Source organism: Bombus fervidus, chromosome 10, assembly GCF_041682495.2.
Source record: "Bombus fervidus isolate BK054 chromosome 10, iyBomFerv1, whole genome shotgun sequence".
Taxonomy (NCBI): domain Eukaryota; kingdom Metazoa; phylum Arthropoda; class Insecta; order Hymenoptera; family Apidae; genus Bombus; species Bombus fervidus.
In genome coordinates, this window is record NC_091526.1 from 7,918,776 (window position 1) to 7,936,252 (window position 17,477).

Sequence of the window (17,477 nt, forward strand, 5' to 3'; positions counted from 1 at the left end):
TCTTGAAAATACATCGCGAGGGAAAGACGTGTACGAAAAGTGGCAGTTTGTACGGTGTCAGGTATAACGAAACTTTACGAACTTGCAAAAAATTCTGACACCGAGCTGTCCTTCTATATTCTTGAAAAAGATCTTAGAATATTCGTGAGATTAAATCGTTCGACTATCAGCAAAGACTGTTCATGTCAAGCTTTTAATTAAAAATTCATTTAACGAAGACACATTCGCTGACGAAGACGTATTTCCTTCGTTTAATAATAAAATTCCTTTCAAGTTACTTAGTAATATGGAAAAATCAAAAAAATTTAACGAAGCAGCGTAACATTTGAACTTCTCTGAACTGAACTAAACTAATCAACTCCACTTTTCCTAAATTTCTTAATTTTACTATATGGCTACATAATTAGTGTTTAATTCCCCTATATACGATAACACCTCCCATAAGATTTAATTATTGCTAAAATATGGTACAAAAATGATAAATTTTAAAAAATTTTTTAAATCGTGATATTGATTTCCTCTGTTTTCCAATTTACGAAGTTGCTCAGTTTAATTTCTGAAGACTTGCTGAAGGCTTGTTGAAGACCATTGATTTCAATCAATAACGAAGCAATTCATTCTAAGTAACTAATATAAGAATCCAGAAAATTTAATCAGAGAGAAAAATTAAGGAGGCAACAGTCGTTGAATAAGAGAAACAGCGTAAAATGGCCATGTCAGGGGATTGTATCATCCGATGAAAGGGACCTTTCTCCTCTTCGACCAATTGACCGAATCTTTATTTCCACCGCGACTAAGGAAGCCCCGAAGGAAACGTCGTCTCCAGAATCCAGGGACAAAAGAGTGAGCAGGAAATGGCAAAGAGATCAAATGCCGGGAGATAACAAGTAGAAAGCTGATTCGATGTACCTACACCATGTGCCTGGCCAGACAGAGACTCCAACGATATTCCCCGGGGAGACATATCCAGGCTCCTCGTCTCGTATTTCCTCGAAACGTGCACGCGAACTTTCCTCCAGTCCTTCGACGCTGATAAATAGCTCGCTGGAAAGGACAAGTTAACGCCAACCGGCTCCTTTTTCCACGGAATTCCTGTAGCGTGATCTACGCGGCCGGAATTGCGATCGAACACCTTGAAATTCACTAGAACGTTTGATGGAAGTTTCGTGTTCACGCGGAAAATCAGATATTCCACCAGTAAAACGCTATAACGTTTCGTTTCGATCAGATCGACAGAAAGATCAGATTACGTGACGTTTAAACGCCATCGTGGATCGAGATTTCCGTATGGTTTCCCGCCTTGGAACGTCGAAAAGGGGTGCACGTTTCTTCCAGGTTGACGATGTCGAACGTTTCTTCGTGTCTTTCTTTTTCTTTCAGAGAAATAAGACGATTTAACGGCCTCTTTTACTCAAGGCACGATCGTAAAGTCCGTCGTTGACTCGTTTCTATAACGTTACCTAACTGCGCCAAGATGTTTATCAAGACGCGTATTCCGGAATGAACTTACTTCTGCCAAGTTTCCAGCTGAAGCTCTCCGATGGCAAAAGTTTCTCTATACGTCAGTGAACACTGTCAATAGGGCTTCGTGTTTGTAAAAGTCTTTCTGTAAATATTTTCAACGATCCCCGCTATTGATAACGCGATAAACATTAAGCCGTTCCATTCTCTTCTGTTAATCTTTAACTGGATATAAAAATATTTTTCGTTCGATCTTTTTAACAAGATTAAAACTGTACTGTACGAATGTCTTAAACCACCTGGAAAACGGAAACTAAGAATGGAGAGCACTCATGTTCAGAAATAATAACTGGCACAAAAGATATTGATTAAATAGTTTAAAGTAATTTTTATTTCAAGAGATTCTCTGTTATCTCGACAAGAATAATTCTTCAACAATTTTTCTAATTTTGTTATTCTCCATTCAATCTTTCATAAAAGTAATTTTCATCGATGAATTTCTTCTTAATAATTTCTGTCCTAATTTATTGAAAATGACCTTAATTTTATAACAGTTAGAATGTCGCTCAGACGTGGATCAAATACTATTTCATTATATCTTAACATTTTAAAATTGTACTTATTTTAACATTTTCAAAACAATTGTGAATTAAGGGAAGCCATAAATGGATAATACTATAAAGTTTGTTTCTATACAATAGCACGTAAAAACGTTTGCTACAAGAATATTCACTTGTCATTATAAAACCACTAAAACAGATGTGTATATTATTGTACAAGTACCTAAATAAAGTGTTGACACGAGGAAATTGGCAAGCAACCAGCAATCTGTTTTAAATATCGTAATATACCAAGACACGGAACAACGGAATAAATAACCTTTACAGGCTTCCGGCGTTAATTTCTCGCGACTCGACTGCAGGTAAAATATTTTTCGGACGTCAAACCAGCCAGCGTAATTACCTAGAAATGAATTTATACGACGCAAGGCGTCGCCGCGCAAAATATAAACGCACCACCCGGATTAAACGACATGATAAACACTTTATGCTACAAGCTAATTAACGTGAATGTGACTGATTGATCGATTCAATACACCACGGCGAGATGCCGGAAATTCAATGTCCTATGTCACCGCGCGGGATCCAGATCCCGCCCCCTGCGAGATTCCTGCAAATTACATTCAGTCTTGTGTACACGGTACACGAAACATCGTGTACACGGATAGCCAATATACACGCAAATAGACGAACACACCAGCTCTCCCAATTTCTGACGGTGTATGTACCTACTTACGCGTATACCTTTACTCATCGACGAATATATGTGAATACAAATATAATTTATATCAATTATTTCATAAAATTGTGACGAGCTTTAGAAGTATGTAGTTTACATTAAAACACGTAAGAAAGCATCGGTTCATACAAGATCGAATTCTAAATCAAAAATAATTTTTCAGGAATTGAAATTTCAAGATGCCAGTGATCCTGATTGTGGAGTATTCATTCTTCTTATTCGTTTAGAAGTAATTATTATCATTATTATTTATTATAAACAGAGAAATAAGCTTTCATTAGGAAGATAGAAACCTAATGACGGGCAGTTGAAATATATTACATAAAAATTATACATAATGTTACTGTTACCTCAAGTTTATGGCACACGGTATTTCGTCGGTTAGATTGAAGCACTAGATGCATATTGTAAACTACCCTTGCATAAAGATGCCGACAAATATCGTGGCGAAATGAGCGACAAACCACAGACGGTTAATGAAGACAACGATCGAAGCAAGAATAAAGCTTTCTGATCGCTTTTGTCCCATCTTCAGCGACGATAGCTCCAGCAAAAAGAGACAATGCCACGATTACAGACTACCGACCCTTCTAGCTAATTTCGGTCGCACGTGGCTTCTAATAAAGATCTTCTATCAATTTTCTACCCCTAATTGTGTCCCTGGTAACAATACCCTTTGATGAGTTACCTAAATTCCGACAACAAATTCAAATTTTCCTGATAAAAATACCACCAGACAAATTATTCTACTACGATTTCTGATGAATTTTCGGAGAATGAATGTCTTAGGACACATTTCACTTTTAATAAAATTTCAATATTTAACGTAGATTAGAACTTAGAAAAAGAATCATGGATTTTATAGTATAAATTTTAATACACTAGTTTCTTTTAGTATTTAAAGTAAATTAATTAAACAAATTTAGTATTTAATTATGAACTTTAAATATTATACAATAATACAATAATACAATTAATACAATAGCATTTTATACGTTAAACATTTTTTTTGACATGTAAAATATTAATTCACGTACTTTACTTTTTAACTGTTTCTAGTTTTAAAGTAAACGTAACAACTGGTTTTTGACTAGGTATATATGCACCACTCGATTCATTAATTCAACTTGTAACCCTACCGTTGCGTCAGAAATCAAAACTGACTACTGTTAACGAGCAGGCTTCATTTGTTCGACAACTAATTAACTTAATTCATATACGAGCCGCGTTTCGTTTCTACGATTTCCCTATTCTTCGTAGCCTGTTACGTTGTGGATAATTGAGTGGAGTGGTTCGTTCGAAGGACAATGATATGCACACACCATACGTGGTTTAACCAATGATTAATTCGAAAGGTAAAATAGATCGCGTTACGTGAACCGAGCTGCGCATGAAACTGACACGTGCCCATTTTTATTGCCAGTACACTTTTTACGAGTCTGCACTTTCTATAAGCTTCCGCAGCGTTTCGTCATTTTTTGACTACGGATGTGAAATATTTTACGAAGTTTATATTTATAGCTAAATATTATCAATTGAATTTGATCTTATCGTCGATTGATATTAATCACATTAAAAAAGAACTTATGATGCTAATATGATTATTAATAAAAGATCTTTGTATTTTTCGATTTATTGATAATTGCAATAATGTATAATGTGGATGTAAAAATTGACCAGAATAGTGGTCCAAAGATGCGACAGATTAATGAGATTATTATTATAATATTAAATGTGTATAGTCTAACTTTCAAAATGAGATCATTTTTAAACATTTTGATAATTGTTTCTTCAAGTTTTCTTAAGTTTTTTTTAGTATCTCCCTATTACATATAAATAAGAGTGTACATGTATGCAGACAAAATTTTATTTGAGAAAACAATATCTCACATGTCTCCAAACTAATGAAAATTCGTTTTTCTTCCCTCTTGTTTCGTTAGTTAGAGCTAGGAAGATAACAGCAATTCATTCAAAAATTGGAATGCATGTGGTACACGTGGTATATGCTTGTTTCAGTTCCGGTATAGTTCGCACCTTGTTATTGCGACAACACGTATCGATTCAATTTATCCACGAAATTTACGCGTCCTGGGGAATTGTCCCGAGAAATTCCTGGTTACCTCTTTCGTGTACACATGTTCATTATTAAATTTTACTGTTAATCAAAATACGCAACTGCGAGTTTTAATTGGAAACAAAGTCGAACGATACACCATCGTTGAATTTAATTAAATTCGCATCGAATTGGCCGGAGTCCGATTATTTTCTGATCATGACGAACGCGAATCGAAGACAAGCTACATTGTTCCTGCTATTGTGTCGTAGAAACTATCGTCTTTTGTATCATTAAACTCAAGGAACAACTTTTATAATCTTCGATAACTCGTTTAAGTCGAATAAAAGATTCGTACTTCGATCTAATAATTTTATAAATTTGCACTTCTCATACTTTTACTGACTTCGATTCGAGGAACATGAAATTATTCCCAATGTGAATTTGTTATGTAATTGACTTGAAATATAAAAAAAATTGTAAAAGTACAGTGAAAAAGCAAATAAGATAAAAATTAAAAAATCAACACAAATAGATTTATTTACCGTACAGTCCTCATATGAAAAATAAAAAATGTGACTTACTACGTCTTTTTCCTATGATCTCCATATTCAAAGTCATTTTTACTTAATCCATCAATCGATTGTGTTTCCTCTAACTAATTCTAGTTTCAATTTAAAATAGTGGTCGTTGTATAAGTTTAACAATCATATTAATTTGGTGACCGTGGCATGCAATTATGATCCGTGCAATCGACTTAAACGAGCGAACAGAAGGGTGGAGCAGGGCGGGCAGTAACAGCCGTGACTAACTGGCTTGTTCGGAATCGTACTCACCGGCAGCGATTCAGGAGTGTGGTCCAGCACATATATGTTGTTCGTGTATCCATATAACATCGTGTCCAGATCTGAAATCCAAGGAGCGAGCAGAACATTAAATTGGATCCAACCATTGACGACTGCGACTTGCGGAATACTAACGTTATGCATAGTTAGCCAGCTGCGCTACACCCAATGTTCCAATTACGCCCGAGAGCTACCTAGAAGCTTCTTATCAAACGCGTCGTATCCCATTCCTATTCGATTCGATACAACCGAGGAAATTGAATGGTGCGATCATAAAATTGCCTGGCACGTAGGTATTGTTCCATGATTTTCCTATTTGAACGCCATAGCGATGTATCGAATGGTGATTGCGCTACGATACCGATCCGTAGAATAAATAAAAATATCATACAGGGCGTTAAAAAGAAGTGGACGATATTTATAAAATGCGAGTCGAGATATTTGAACGAGATATTTGGAAAGTCATTTGAACCTCATCTTTCCAAGTTATGCAGAACTTAATTTTATTTTAGAATACATTAGTAGATATGTAGATCAATGAACTTAACTTCTGAATTGAAATTATGTATATATTACCCACTTTTTTAACATTATATATATATATAATATTAGTAATATTTCTTTTATCGGTGCAGCAGAAGGTAAAAAAAATGTTCGATTGATTTAAAACGCAGGTAAATTGGCAAGCTGTTAAGTTTGGTCGTTGCATAACGAAGATGAAACTAATTTCACGTTTGGCGTGGCGGTTAGTTATGCAGGGTCTTAACTCCAACATTAATACGACTTTTTTAAAGACTTTAACGAACTTTCTTGCGGTAGTCGCTTAGGCAGCAGGAACGTTTATTGATGGGAAAATGATTAGGTGTGGACCTCGAGTTTTGATAAAACTTCGGCGAGATAGATCGAGCTTGAAATGCCATTTAAAAAAATTAGTCTATGAGTCTGGCGATAAAAGCTGAAAAAATACTTAAGAACATTTATATTTAATTTAATATGTAATATTTGAGAACAAATATTTAGAATAGCTAATTTATCTATATTCAAGTTATTTGAAATCACTTTATACAATTTTATCTGACTTGAAATATTCTCTACTCTTAAACTCCGAGTAAAACTGCGATCCTTCAACTGTGATTTGAATAAAATAATAATTACCGAATAATGTAGCTTTATTGCTATTTCTGTGAATATTGATATTGATTGTCTAATTCGTATTAATTTTTAGCACATACCATATTCGATATGACATGGAGTCTTCCACTAGAATCCATTTGTTTTTCATTGTACCTGAAGTTTAATTTCTTAACTTCGAGAGGTCGAATAGGTCTTCAAGAATTCAATTAAGATATGAAGTATAGAATCAAAGACACCATAGACTCTAAGGACATAAAAGAATAAATATATATCTTAAATCATAGGTAACAGAAAAGAGAAAAACTATTCAGTATCAACTAAACTTGAATGAACACAAACATGAAATCCTGTTACTTGAATTTGCTAGAGACGACTTAAACGAGGCTTAAGAAATTCGTTTAAGACACGGAACATAAATCAATGGTACGATAGACATTAAAAAGGAAAGTACATATATATATTGTAAAGTACGTCAAGCAATCTAGAACGCGAAAGCTATTCTGTATCAATACTTGGAGAATATACGATCCTAATGCCTCTTAGGGAATACTTGCAAACACCGATATATCACGTGGAATCCAGAAACGAGGGCGATTTATGCGTTAAAATCTCAGACTGAGCTCAGAGAACGGAACAATTTTTCAGAATTATTACCCAGGCTATGCGGCTGTCTGTCGATGAACGAGAGCCACTTCGGCCTCGATCCCGATTCATTTCCATGCGAAAGATTTTTCGTCCCACTCGTCCCGACCGCGTTATACTCTGTCACGCAGACGTCGGGATAGATATTCGTTGGAGGAATCAATCGGATTCGAAGGCCACACGGCCATCGCCGGTATATCGGCCGATATTTCGTTCATTGTTCACGCTTAGAAGAGACACGCGGTTTTCATTGTGGCACGCCGGTCATTTGCCACGAGCATCGGGACTTTTCTGAACGAGAAGGTCGTATTTTACAACGTCACGGTTGATGGCTTTTATGGATGTTCGATGGATATGAATTCGATTCAAAATCTATCACGTTTAATAAAAATAGTTACAAAATTCGTTGATATTTCGTAGAAGGGACACGGTGCAGCACTTGTTAAGTATGGTTTTATATATTAGTTTAATAATATTTCTAAATCGTAGTCCTAATAACGTTATTTAAATGGTATTCCAGTTGTCTGATCAAGTATTGCGTTGTTCTACCTGCGCGGTGAATTATAATGTACAAACTGTCTTGATAAATAACACGATTCTGTTCTGTTTGAAGAGTCGCAGTCCTATTTCACTTCCGCTATCATATGTCATATATACCGTAATGAAACTACAATATTTAATGACAGTTAATTCATGAATCATTATTAACTTAAATTTCATCGATTTCTCACGAATATTATCAATTAAGATATAATATGAGAACATTAACAAATATTTACGATCATATACTACATTTGCTAAATTACATTATAAACCTGAACTACTATCAATTGGAACAAAAATTGATATACATATTATATGTGATAATAAACATTTACAATTTCTCATTATCTTCACTCGCTAACAAGCATAAGTTCCATCAATTGTTTATAATTACGACTAATTAACGGAAGAATTAATATGACGTCAATAATAAACATTGACGATATAATTCCTGCATCGTCATACTCTCTCCCATTTGTCCTCGTTTCACAGTATGACGTCAGTAAGATGCGATTAATCAACAATTCACCATCAGAAATTTTCACGCATCGGTGAATCACGATGTTTCTAAATTTCCATTAATCAAATCGCTCAAATAGCGCATGGCACAGCGAGTCGCGTTTTGAGAAAAGGAAAATACAGAGGCCGGGTAATTATTGTTGCTGTTTTCCACGATTAAACGAGCGATTCCCGTGGTACAATTGAAATTTTTCGGTGGCACGGTTCACGTTTCGGAGGACCAGTTTCCGGTTAGCTAATTCCGGCTGTAGCTTTTGACCAAATCTGGGACAATCGAGTCGGAAATAACGAATGAATTTATCCTGGCGACTGTTCTGCGCCAATGGCTGCCGCCGAATGCACGCGTACACACTACGTAACGTTATTACTCATCCCCTCTCTTTTTCTCTTTCTCCTTTTATGGTTTGCGTGTGTAGCATCCGTTTCATCTGCATGACGAACGTTAATTATCGTTCGGATCCTGGTGGTTTTCGTTTTAATTTCGTTCTTGAAACGCTGCAACCACTATCCAAACTCGATATGATACATCGCCAAACGAAGTAGTCGAGTGTGGGATTTCTGTGAACGAAATTTTCGACAAAGTCGAGATCTCTGATCGAACGCGTAACCGATAAGAAATTTTGAAGAAAATTGGAGTTTATTTTGAAGATTGTATGATTATCATTGACTGTGAGAGAGTTTGGTTTCTTTGAATTTTTCAAATAAGATTTCAAATAAGACCTTAAACAAAATTACGGTTTCTGATTCATGTGTGGTTTATAAAGAAGATCAAAGAAGATTGACACTATTTTGTAAATTTAATGATAGTCATTGGCAATGAAAAAGAAATTTGGAAGTTACTTTGAATTTTGCAAACTTTAAACAAAATTTGTATATGTGGTCAATAAGGAACTTGGAATAAGATTGAGCGTCAATTTTGCAGATAGAATAATAATCACTGGCAATGAATAACATAGTCATTGGTCTTGAGAAAATTAAAGCGAAAATGATAGCGAAAATGTGCAAAGCTGGTGAAGTTTGAAACGGGCGAAAATGATCATTGAACTGCAAGAGATAGAAAATTCGAAGAGTAATTTAATATAAATGTGGAGGAATCCAGTGCAAATCATGTGTGATCGTCGTATAAAGAACGTTTCTTTCACTGATCCGACTTAATGAAGAAGATAGCGACAGAAAATATTTTTCAATGATGCGTGATGATACACTGAGTAGTTTCTTTTGACATAGAGCGTACCGTTCGACCAAAAGGATTTGTGGACCCAGAAAACCAACGATGATAGATGTAACATTCGAGTTCAGTCACCGAACGAGCCAGTACGGTATGCGAATGCATCGCAGGAACTTGTAGCGATGCTGAGCCAAGCTTGATATATCTTCCCGTAGTAGAGGTCGAATATATTCGGGCAAAGTCTTCCCTCTATTCAGCTGTACGTGTTAGACGTTATTTTATCTAACGCAAACATATATTCCCTGCTAAGAAATCGGCTTTAAACGATATAATACAGCCAATACAAATCCTCTTTTATATTTTCCGTTCGATAACCGAGGATTTATTTCACGTTATATCTTCCATTTTGATTCGGAATTATACGGAGATAAAAAATATAAAATGTTCTACTACTATTGGTAAAAAAGCTACCTTTAGTCATTAATTCACGAAATATTATTGAATCTTTTGATTAAGATAAAAGGAATGTGATTAGAAGAAATAATCTGTCTGTGTAAAAATGTAGGTGATTATCGTCAATTAGACATGGCTACTTATTTATTTATTGTTATATTTTCATTGCACCGATATTTTTTAATAATAATTGAAATTTATTTCGGGTAATAAACCTATGCTACCATGAATGCGAAAGCTTACGTTAAATATAAATTAAGGATACACATTAAATCTTTGAATGAAATCCAAAGAAACATCCAGAATTTCAGAAGCAAATCTTCAGTAGAAGAGAATACCATTAGCCAGACGTTATTCTACGTATTTATTCTGCATTGTATTTTCGTTACTATAGTTTTTTAATAACATTTTAAGCAGAAAACATACTGATATCTTTCGTCTCGTAAAGATACAAACATATCGCGTTGAGATAGTCATAAAAAATTTCACCGCATACCGATGTGTCACGATTTTTCTTCTCACGTGCTCCACGTATTATTTCTTAGTTTTCCTTTTTATTTGTCTCACCTTCTCCGTGAACATTCATCTTCGTCGGTGTGTTTCACGTTCCAACGGAAGCCGTACTATGCGTTATCCAGCGGCGCATAAAGAAAACGTGTACTCACTCTACGAGGATTTATTGCTAATTACTTTTCTATGCTGACCTATTCGCCTCATCCTCCATCTTCCGTTCCGGTGGATTTATGGCCATTATTTTTCCCCCTCTCTGACGACCTTCGCGGCGAAAATGTATGCGGGCGTTCGAACAATCGCGATATGACGCGAAAATGAGATTTATTGTCTGGAATCGTTACACGCTGGGACATTTATGCTTTTGTAAGAGCGTGATAAAAGGTATGAACGATACAGTGAAGCGTGCAAAATGAGTTACCGCAACAAATCTGTCCTATCGATTTACTATCAATACACATGATCAAATTCAGAATTCTGTCATTTAGTTTCATAATCAAATTCTTATTCATTTTCGTTGATATTATAGCAATTTTTATTTGTAGCATTATTACAAAGATGAAAAGATAGAGATATGAATATTCAATACCAATATGAATATTCAAATTTCATTACTGAAATAAAATAAAATTGGTTAGTTATTTATATCTTTCAGTAAAGCTCATTTAACTTATTGCATAAATCATCCTCTAAGGATACGTCGATATATCACGATTCTTCAACTCCTCCTTTTTCAACTCCCGTCTTCGAGCTTCTTCAAAATTCTTTTTAGTATTGTTACTGACATGAACAATTTCGTTCCCACTTTATGCACTTCTGATGAAAGAGAGACTTCTGATACACGAAGATAGAGTAACGTATAGGTACTGCAATTAGCAAACATAATCATCAGTAAATGGATTTTCGAAACCACGGTAATTGGCCACGTGGTTACGTCTTGATTGCAAGCCAATTACGATGTATCAAGCCCCGTAAATTGTTCGAAGACGCGATCCAAGAGGAGACGAATTAATATTATAACAACGTCCCCGATGTGAAGTATTCGGCCACGATGATGGAACGTCGTGGAACCCGTTTAATGCCTCGCAAGCATCCGCTCCACTGATCCGCAAATTCGTCCAATTATTCGCGGTTCTAACAGTAACGAACCGCTGGCCATAATTGCAAGCCTTGTCGTCGCACCTTGCTAATAGCAATCACACTGCTCGTTCGTGGATAATTTATCGCCGTTGGTACGTACTGACGACCACTAAAACCCCGTTCTATTTTCCCTGTGTTCGTGCGAAAACTTCGTTCGACAGCGGTCTCAACGAACCTGGAAACAGACCACATTTCGCTCATCGATAGATTGAAACGTTTACTTGTTCCATTTCATTTTTGGTCCATGAGAAAGTTTGTTTGGATGCTTTGAAATGGCGTTGGTAGATCGTTAGAATCGCGTAAACGGCATATGGAGAATTCATCGAACTGCAGAAGCTGCTTACGTCATTCGTGCAAACAATACATGCGTTTACTTTGTGAGCCGGTAGTTTCGGAACCCGCTTGTAATTCCCCGTGTAGATGCAAATTTTATGCATTTGTCAGAGTTCCTTAAGTTTCGCGTCTGCATGTTAATTGGTTTTGCTTCATCCGGCTGCAGAGAACTTCGCGACGGCATTCGGGAACGTTGAAACTTTTTTCTTGTTCCTGGCCACTGGCTTTCTTTCTTTCTTTTTTCGAACTAACCGCCGTCACTCGAACAGGACAAACAAACTTCTTAATGCGATTCATGGACGAAAGATTTTAGGAAGCGTCGGAGATAATTGGCTTTTCTTTACTTTTTTCCGTGTACGCGCGTCGAGTTTAGAACTTCCTGACGTTTCCGCTTACTACGGTCTTTTCCTTACTCGTAGAGGAGACTCGCGGCAAAAAGCTCGTAAACTGTTGTTCGCGTTAAAAGAAATTTGTTTCCTCCTTTAGTGGGAGTTTATGCGAGCAGGAAGTTCTTATTACAGTAGGTTTCATCAGTTGTACCTTGATAAAATCTTTTACATCCGCCTCCTGTCTGCTTTATTAGAACGTTAACGCGGTTGGTTAATTAACGTTAACTAACGATAACCCGAACGCTATCAACGAAATTAATCAATCTGGAAATTGGCTGTCGCCTATCTTCCCTTTCTAGTCACTGCGTTTCACGTAGATTACCGCATTTCCACAGAGTAGGAATGTACACAAACAAAGGCCATAAACAAACAAGTTGTGAATGTAAATAAACGAAGAGTATAAATAGAAAATATGAGTTACAACTTCGTTGTAAAATACAAGTTTTCAGTTTTAATTATGAAGTATGTGATTCAATGTACACGTGTACGTATACACACGTATGTACATTTTTAACTTATTTACCATTCATCTTTAAAATTTCACAGGTTTGATTGAATATCTTCTATTAATCAATTATCGTTATCAGGATAAAATGTCAAATAATCAGGCAAATTATTTATGGACTGACCAACTTTCTTTGGCTCAAACTCACTTTAAATTAATACTTTCCGTTTCGTCGCTTACAATGATAATTGCATCGCTGTCACAGTTATCACCATCAACATCGTCAATTTTGTTTGAAACTCTGTTCCCTTTTTTATATATTATCTTTATATCTCCATCATTACTTGGTACTTCAAATAAATCGCTCGCTAATATTCCTGTAATATCGCTAATATGAAAATTATCTAATCGCTCGTATGAAGATCACAAGAGAAAAACACGGTACATTTATTTTTATCGAGTTTTGGATTTCAATGTTATTTTACAATTAAGCAGGAGGATTTTAATGTGACATAATTAAAAACGAAAACAATCTGTTAATTCGAAGATGTACATTTTTTTTTAAATATTTGACAATTGACCATGCTAAATTAGACGAATAGATGAAAAGATTCCATCTTTAAAAACATACGACACATCTAAATCTGTACCAAATTTATAGAATACATTACACGAGACCAATAACTATGCAAACAGAATCAAAAAACGTATATCAAGACATTTAGCATTAAATTGCAACTGTTCTCAATTGCCAGACACAAAATGCAAAATATCACGTCAACACCCTCCCCTTTCTCATTATCTCTCTATAAAGCGTTAACGCCCATACATTTTCTCATAAGAGATGCAAGATACGTCGAATATACGGAGTACAATACACGTAAACATCGGATGGTCCACAGTTAGCGTGACTCGCATTCTAACGAAGTGTTGGTCGAGGAAATCAGGCTTGTCATTGATGCGTACGTCGCCTAGTCGACGCAATTTCCATGCAATCAAATGGCAAACAGTGCAACGCCACGACGTCACCGTGGTTCGTACGTTGGCGGGTCGTTTCCGCGAGCCGTGTAGTTCCATATGCAAATTGCACGCTACGACCTAGCACGTCGTGGCAGTGAAATCGAATCAATATTGCATTAGGAAGGTCGGATCTTGCCACGATCCGAGCATGGTCACCCATTGAATAAATTATGCCGAAACACAGGTCACAGGTCCCAGCTCTTGATAAACGCGGCTCGAGCATAATGTCGCCAGACAGGTTAGCCTAAAATTTTTTATGATTTTGTCCCTACCGTTCACCACGAATATTTCATCCGAGCAACTTGGACGACGTGCTACTCTCCTCATCCTGGATTTAAAAGACGTAATCTCTTGCCGCGAAACTTGATATTCATTTAAGAGCACAAGATATTGATTTTCGGTAAATTGGAAGATTAATCTGTGGCACGATGATGGATATTAATCGACGTTTAGATGAATAAGTGATTCTGAAAAGCTTCTTCAGAGTTTCGCGAAACTTGTTACAGCTTAACGTCTGTTAATGCGCTCGATATTGGGAATATTTAATCACTAAATCCTCATGTACATATAATGATCATTTTATATTTATACTTTCGCATCTATATTTTATGTTAGATAATATGTTATTAATATTTTCATTGTTCACAGTATTAAGTTCTATCGTAAAATTGATATATATAATTTTTCGTCGATCGCATTTGTTACTTTTAGATTAGTTGATATTTCATTACGTACGACCATTTGGCATTCGAAACGACGAAAATTAGTTTCCTAAAACTGAAAATATTGAAAGACTTGAACATCTTCGTATTTTATGCAAGGAATATTAAGAATAACTTATGTCTAGTAGATTATATTATGTCTCCTGTTAGATAACAGAAAATGTTTTGTCGAGTTAATAGGAAGTATCCAAATAGGGACAAACGTAATTTTCCTAAGCAGACATAACTTTCCACGAGTTTGCCCGATTTCCTGTTTACAGACACCTGCTAGTTTGCCGAGTTAAGAACACGCAGAACTTTCGTTCTATCTAAATAATTATCCATTTCTAGCTATAATCCTGGAGTTCCATCCTGATTCAACCGAAGATAGTTCTATTTCAATTTATTCGCCGCAAGGGAAATATCAAAGCCGCTGGCAACCGCGTAGTTATTCGCTCGAGTAAATCATATACGCTTCGTGTTCATGCGATAAACACAATTTCATAGTTGGAGTACTGATTACAAAAAGGTGAATGAAGCATAATGTTCTAGCTACAGTTTACCAAATTTCTTTACATATACCACCATGCAGAACTAGGTAAATATATAGACACCTATTTATGCTTGTAGAATTATGTCCGTAGAATATTATGACGTAATACAATTCATTTTTGAAAATTAGTATACAACAAAAACATTGGTGTCAGTAAGTGTCGCATATTATAGGCAATTTCATTATTTAGGAAGTTCATTATCTTCAGCTTGTTTGACTGTCAAATTAATAGGAAGCCAACATTTTAGCGAATTTTATATGACATATCGTTGGTTTCGTAACATTTAACATACGCGTAGCGCGAACATAGCCATTAATTTTTACATTTTATTAATATTCAAGTATTGTTAATACAAACTGATTAAAGTATCAATATATTTACAAATATAAATACTAAATAATTTTTAACTAGAGAAATTATACTCTCATTCTTGTCAAATATATTAATCTCCATTCGAATATTTATTATCAAAGATTTTGACAGACGAACAAGAAAAATGAAAAATATATGAGGAGTACAAAGACTCGTCTTTATAGTCCATTATACGATCGTAACTCAAAAGTGAGCTTCAGAGTCTGAGATTGATTTTGTCGGGGGCAACAGAGCGTGGCAAGTTGTGGCGTTTGATATCGAGGGAAAGGATAGGTCAAGGGTCGACGTCGCCCGAGATTTTTCGATAGTTTGAAACGTAGATGCACATTATACCTGATATTCCCGATATTAAAAGATACAGAATAGTTCCTAGTTTCCCCTTCATACCTCATGCAAACTATGATCCGGATGAGCATTAACGCTTTGGAGATCGCGATCTTTTAATAATGAATGCAATACACATATAACAATATTTTAATGTACTTGAATTTATAATAGCATTCTATGTTCCAATAACGATAACAGAAAAATGATAAAAACTTAGCAGTCGTTCTAAAAAGTTACATCTTTCTGCCACATTCGTCCTTAATCTTTGAAAAAAAAGATTCTTCTTGTACACTTTTTAGAATGACACCTAGATTTCTTTCTATTCAACTACCGATCAAGGTTAAAAATTAAATCTTCCTCATCTATTCTCTATGCTGTCCATCAAAGAATGTTCTGCCTAATTTTCTCTTCAATTTAGATCGACCCTGTCCCTCATCCATCACTCTGACAGCACATTGAGATAAATTATTCCTAACGTTAAAACGATCAAACTAGTCGAATAATAGGCGTTCAAGGATCGAGTAATAACTCGAACTAGCGTTGCAGCTCCCGATCGTTCCGAACTTGGTTGAATGAATGAAGCCAGTTACGCCATTTCACACTGATAGAAGCGATGGATTAGGGTCGGTGAAATCAAGCGAGCTTCTCGAATGGCACGAAGCTCGTTTCGGCTTGAGGGCAAATACACGGAGGGCCACTTGACTAACGCTAAATAATTCATAGAACAGTGCTCGAATCGTCTATATATGCCGACACGGTGGCAGTAGCCATTGGACCGTTCATCAGCGACTATTGATTGAGTTTTGAGCTTTCCCTTCCCGATTTCCTTCTCGCGCTTACTCTCACAACTTCCTCGATGCAATTAGTTCGACGTATGACATTTACCAATCACAAACGGAAGCCTCTAGGATTTCTCTGCTGGCGAAGTACCGCAGGACGCAGACGTGGTTAGCATATCCTGATGAATCATTCATAGTTTACTCGATGTCGTCCTACTCTCCTTCTGTGGATCTTCAGAAACATACCATCAGAATCGTTTCTGGTCTCACTTGAACGTTCCTCCTGGATAAGGCGAATCGGTTTCGTATAAAAGAAGATAAATATCAAGCACTTCTTTCTTCAAACTCCGAGTACACCTATATTTAGGTACTTATTCCGTATTCCTGCGGTATCATGGTTCTTAACATGGCAAGATTTATATCTTTGCCTTGGTACGCATTTATCAAACCGGATAAAATATGTACCACGTGGCAAGTTTACGAAAATTTCCGAGGGAGAAACGAACGATCCCCAGGCTTTTTCCCTAAGAGTACAAGCTACCAAAGTTGTACACACCCCCGTGTATCTGTCAGAAGCTACAAGAAGCGCATTATTCGCTGGGTAGCGCGCCGAGTGAACGTTCTCTCTGGATCAACTCGAACGCTACTCCAGTTATTAGAATGCGTGCTATAAATCTCTGTCCGCAATAAGGCTGGCAGTTGACGTAATAAGCTCTTAAGCGGCGCAATTGTACTTCCCCGTGGTCGATCTTTCATTAATGAGGTCAACATTCCAGTCCTTTCTCCCCGA

The 17,477-nt window shown here is 36.1% G+C and overlaps 1 protein-coding gene across 4 annotated transcripts in view; it reads right to left on the minus strand.

Annotated features, from left to right (window-relative positions):
• LOC139991286 (uncharacterized) overlaps positions 1 to 17,477 on the minus strand; it is a 141,431-nt gene that overhangs the window by 12,905 nt on the left and 111,049 nt on the right. For 3 of the 4 annotated variants that reach the window (XR_011800777.1, XR_011800775.1, XM_072011244.1), the window contains one exon: positions 5,650 to 5,720. Coding sequence is in view for 1 of the 4 variants with exons in the window: in XM_072011244.1 (XP_071867345.1) it covers positions 5,650 to 5,720 (71 nt within the window). In the remaining 3 variants the exon portion in view is untranslated. Of the gene's footprint in view, positions 1 to 5,649; positions 5,721 to 5,793; positions 6,214 to 17,477 lie in introns of those variants that run through there. The other variant, XR_011800778.1, reaches the window with a different exon arrangement.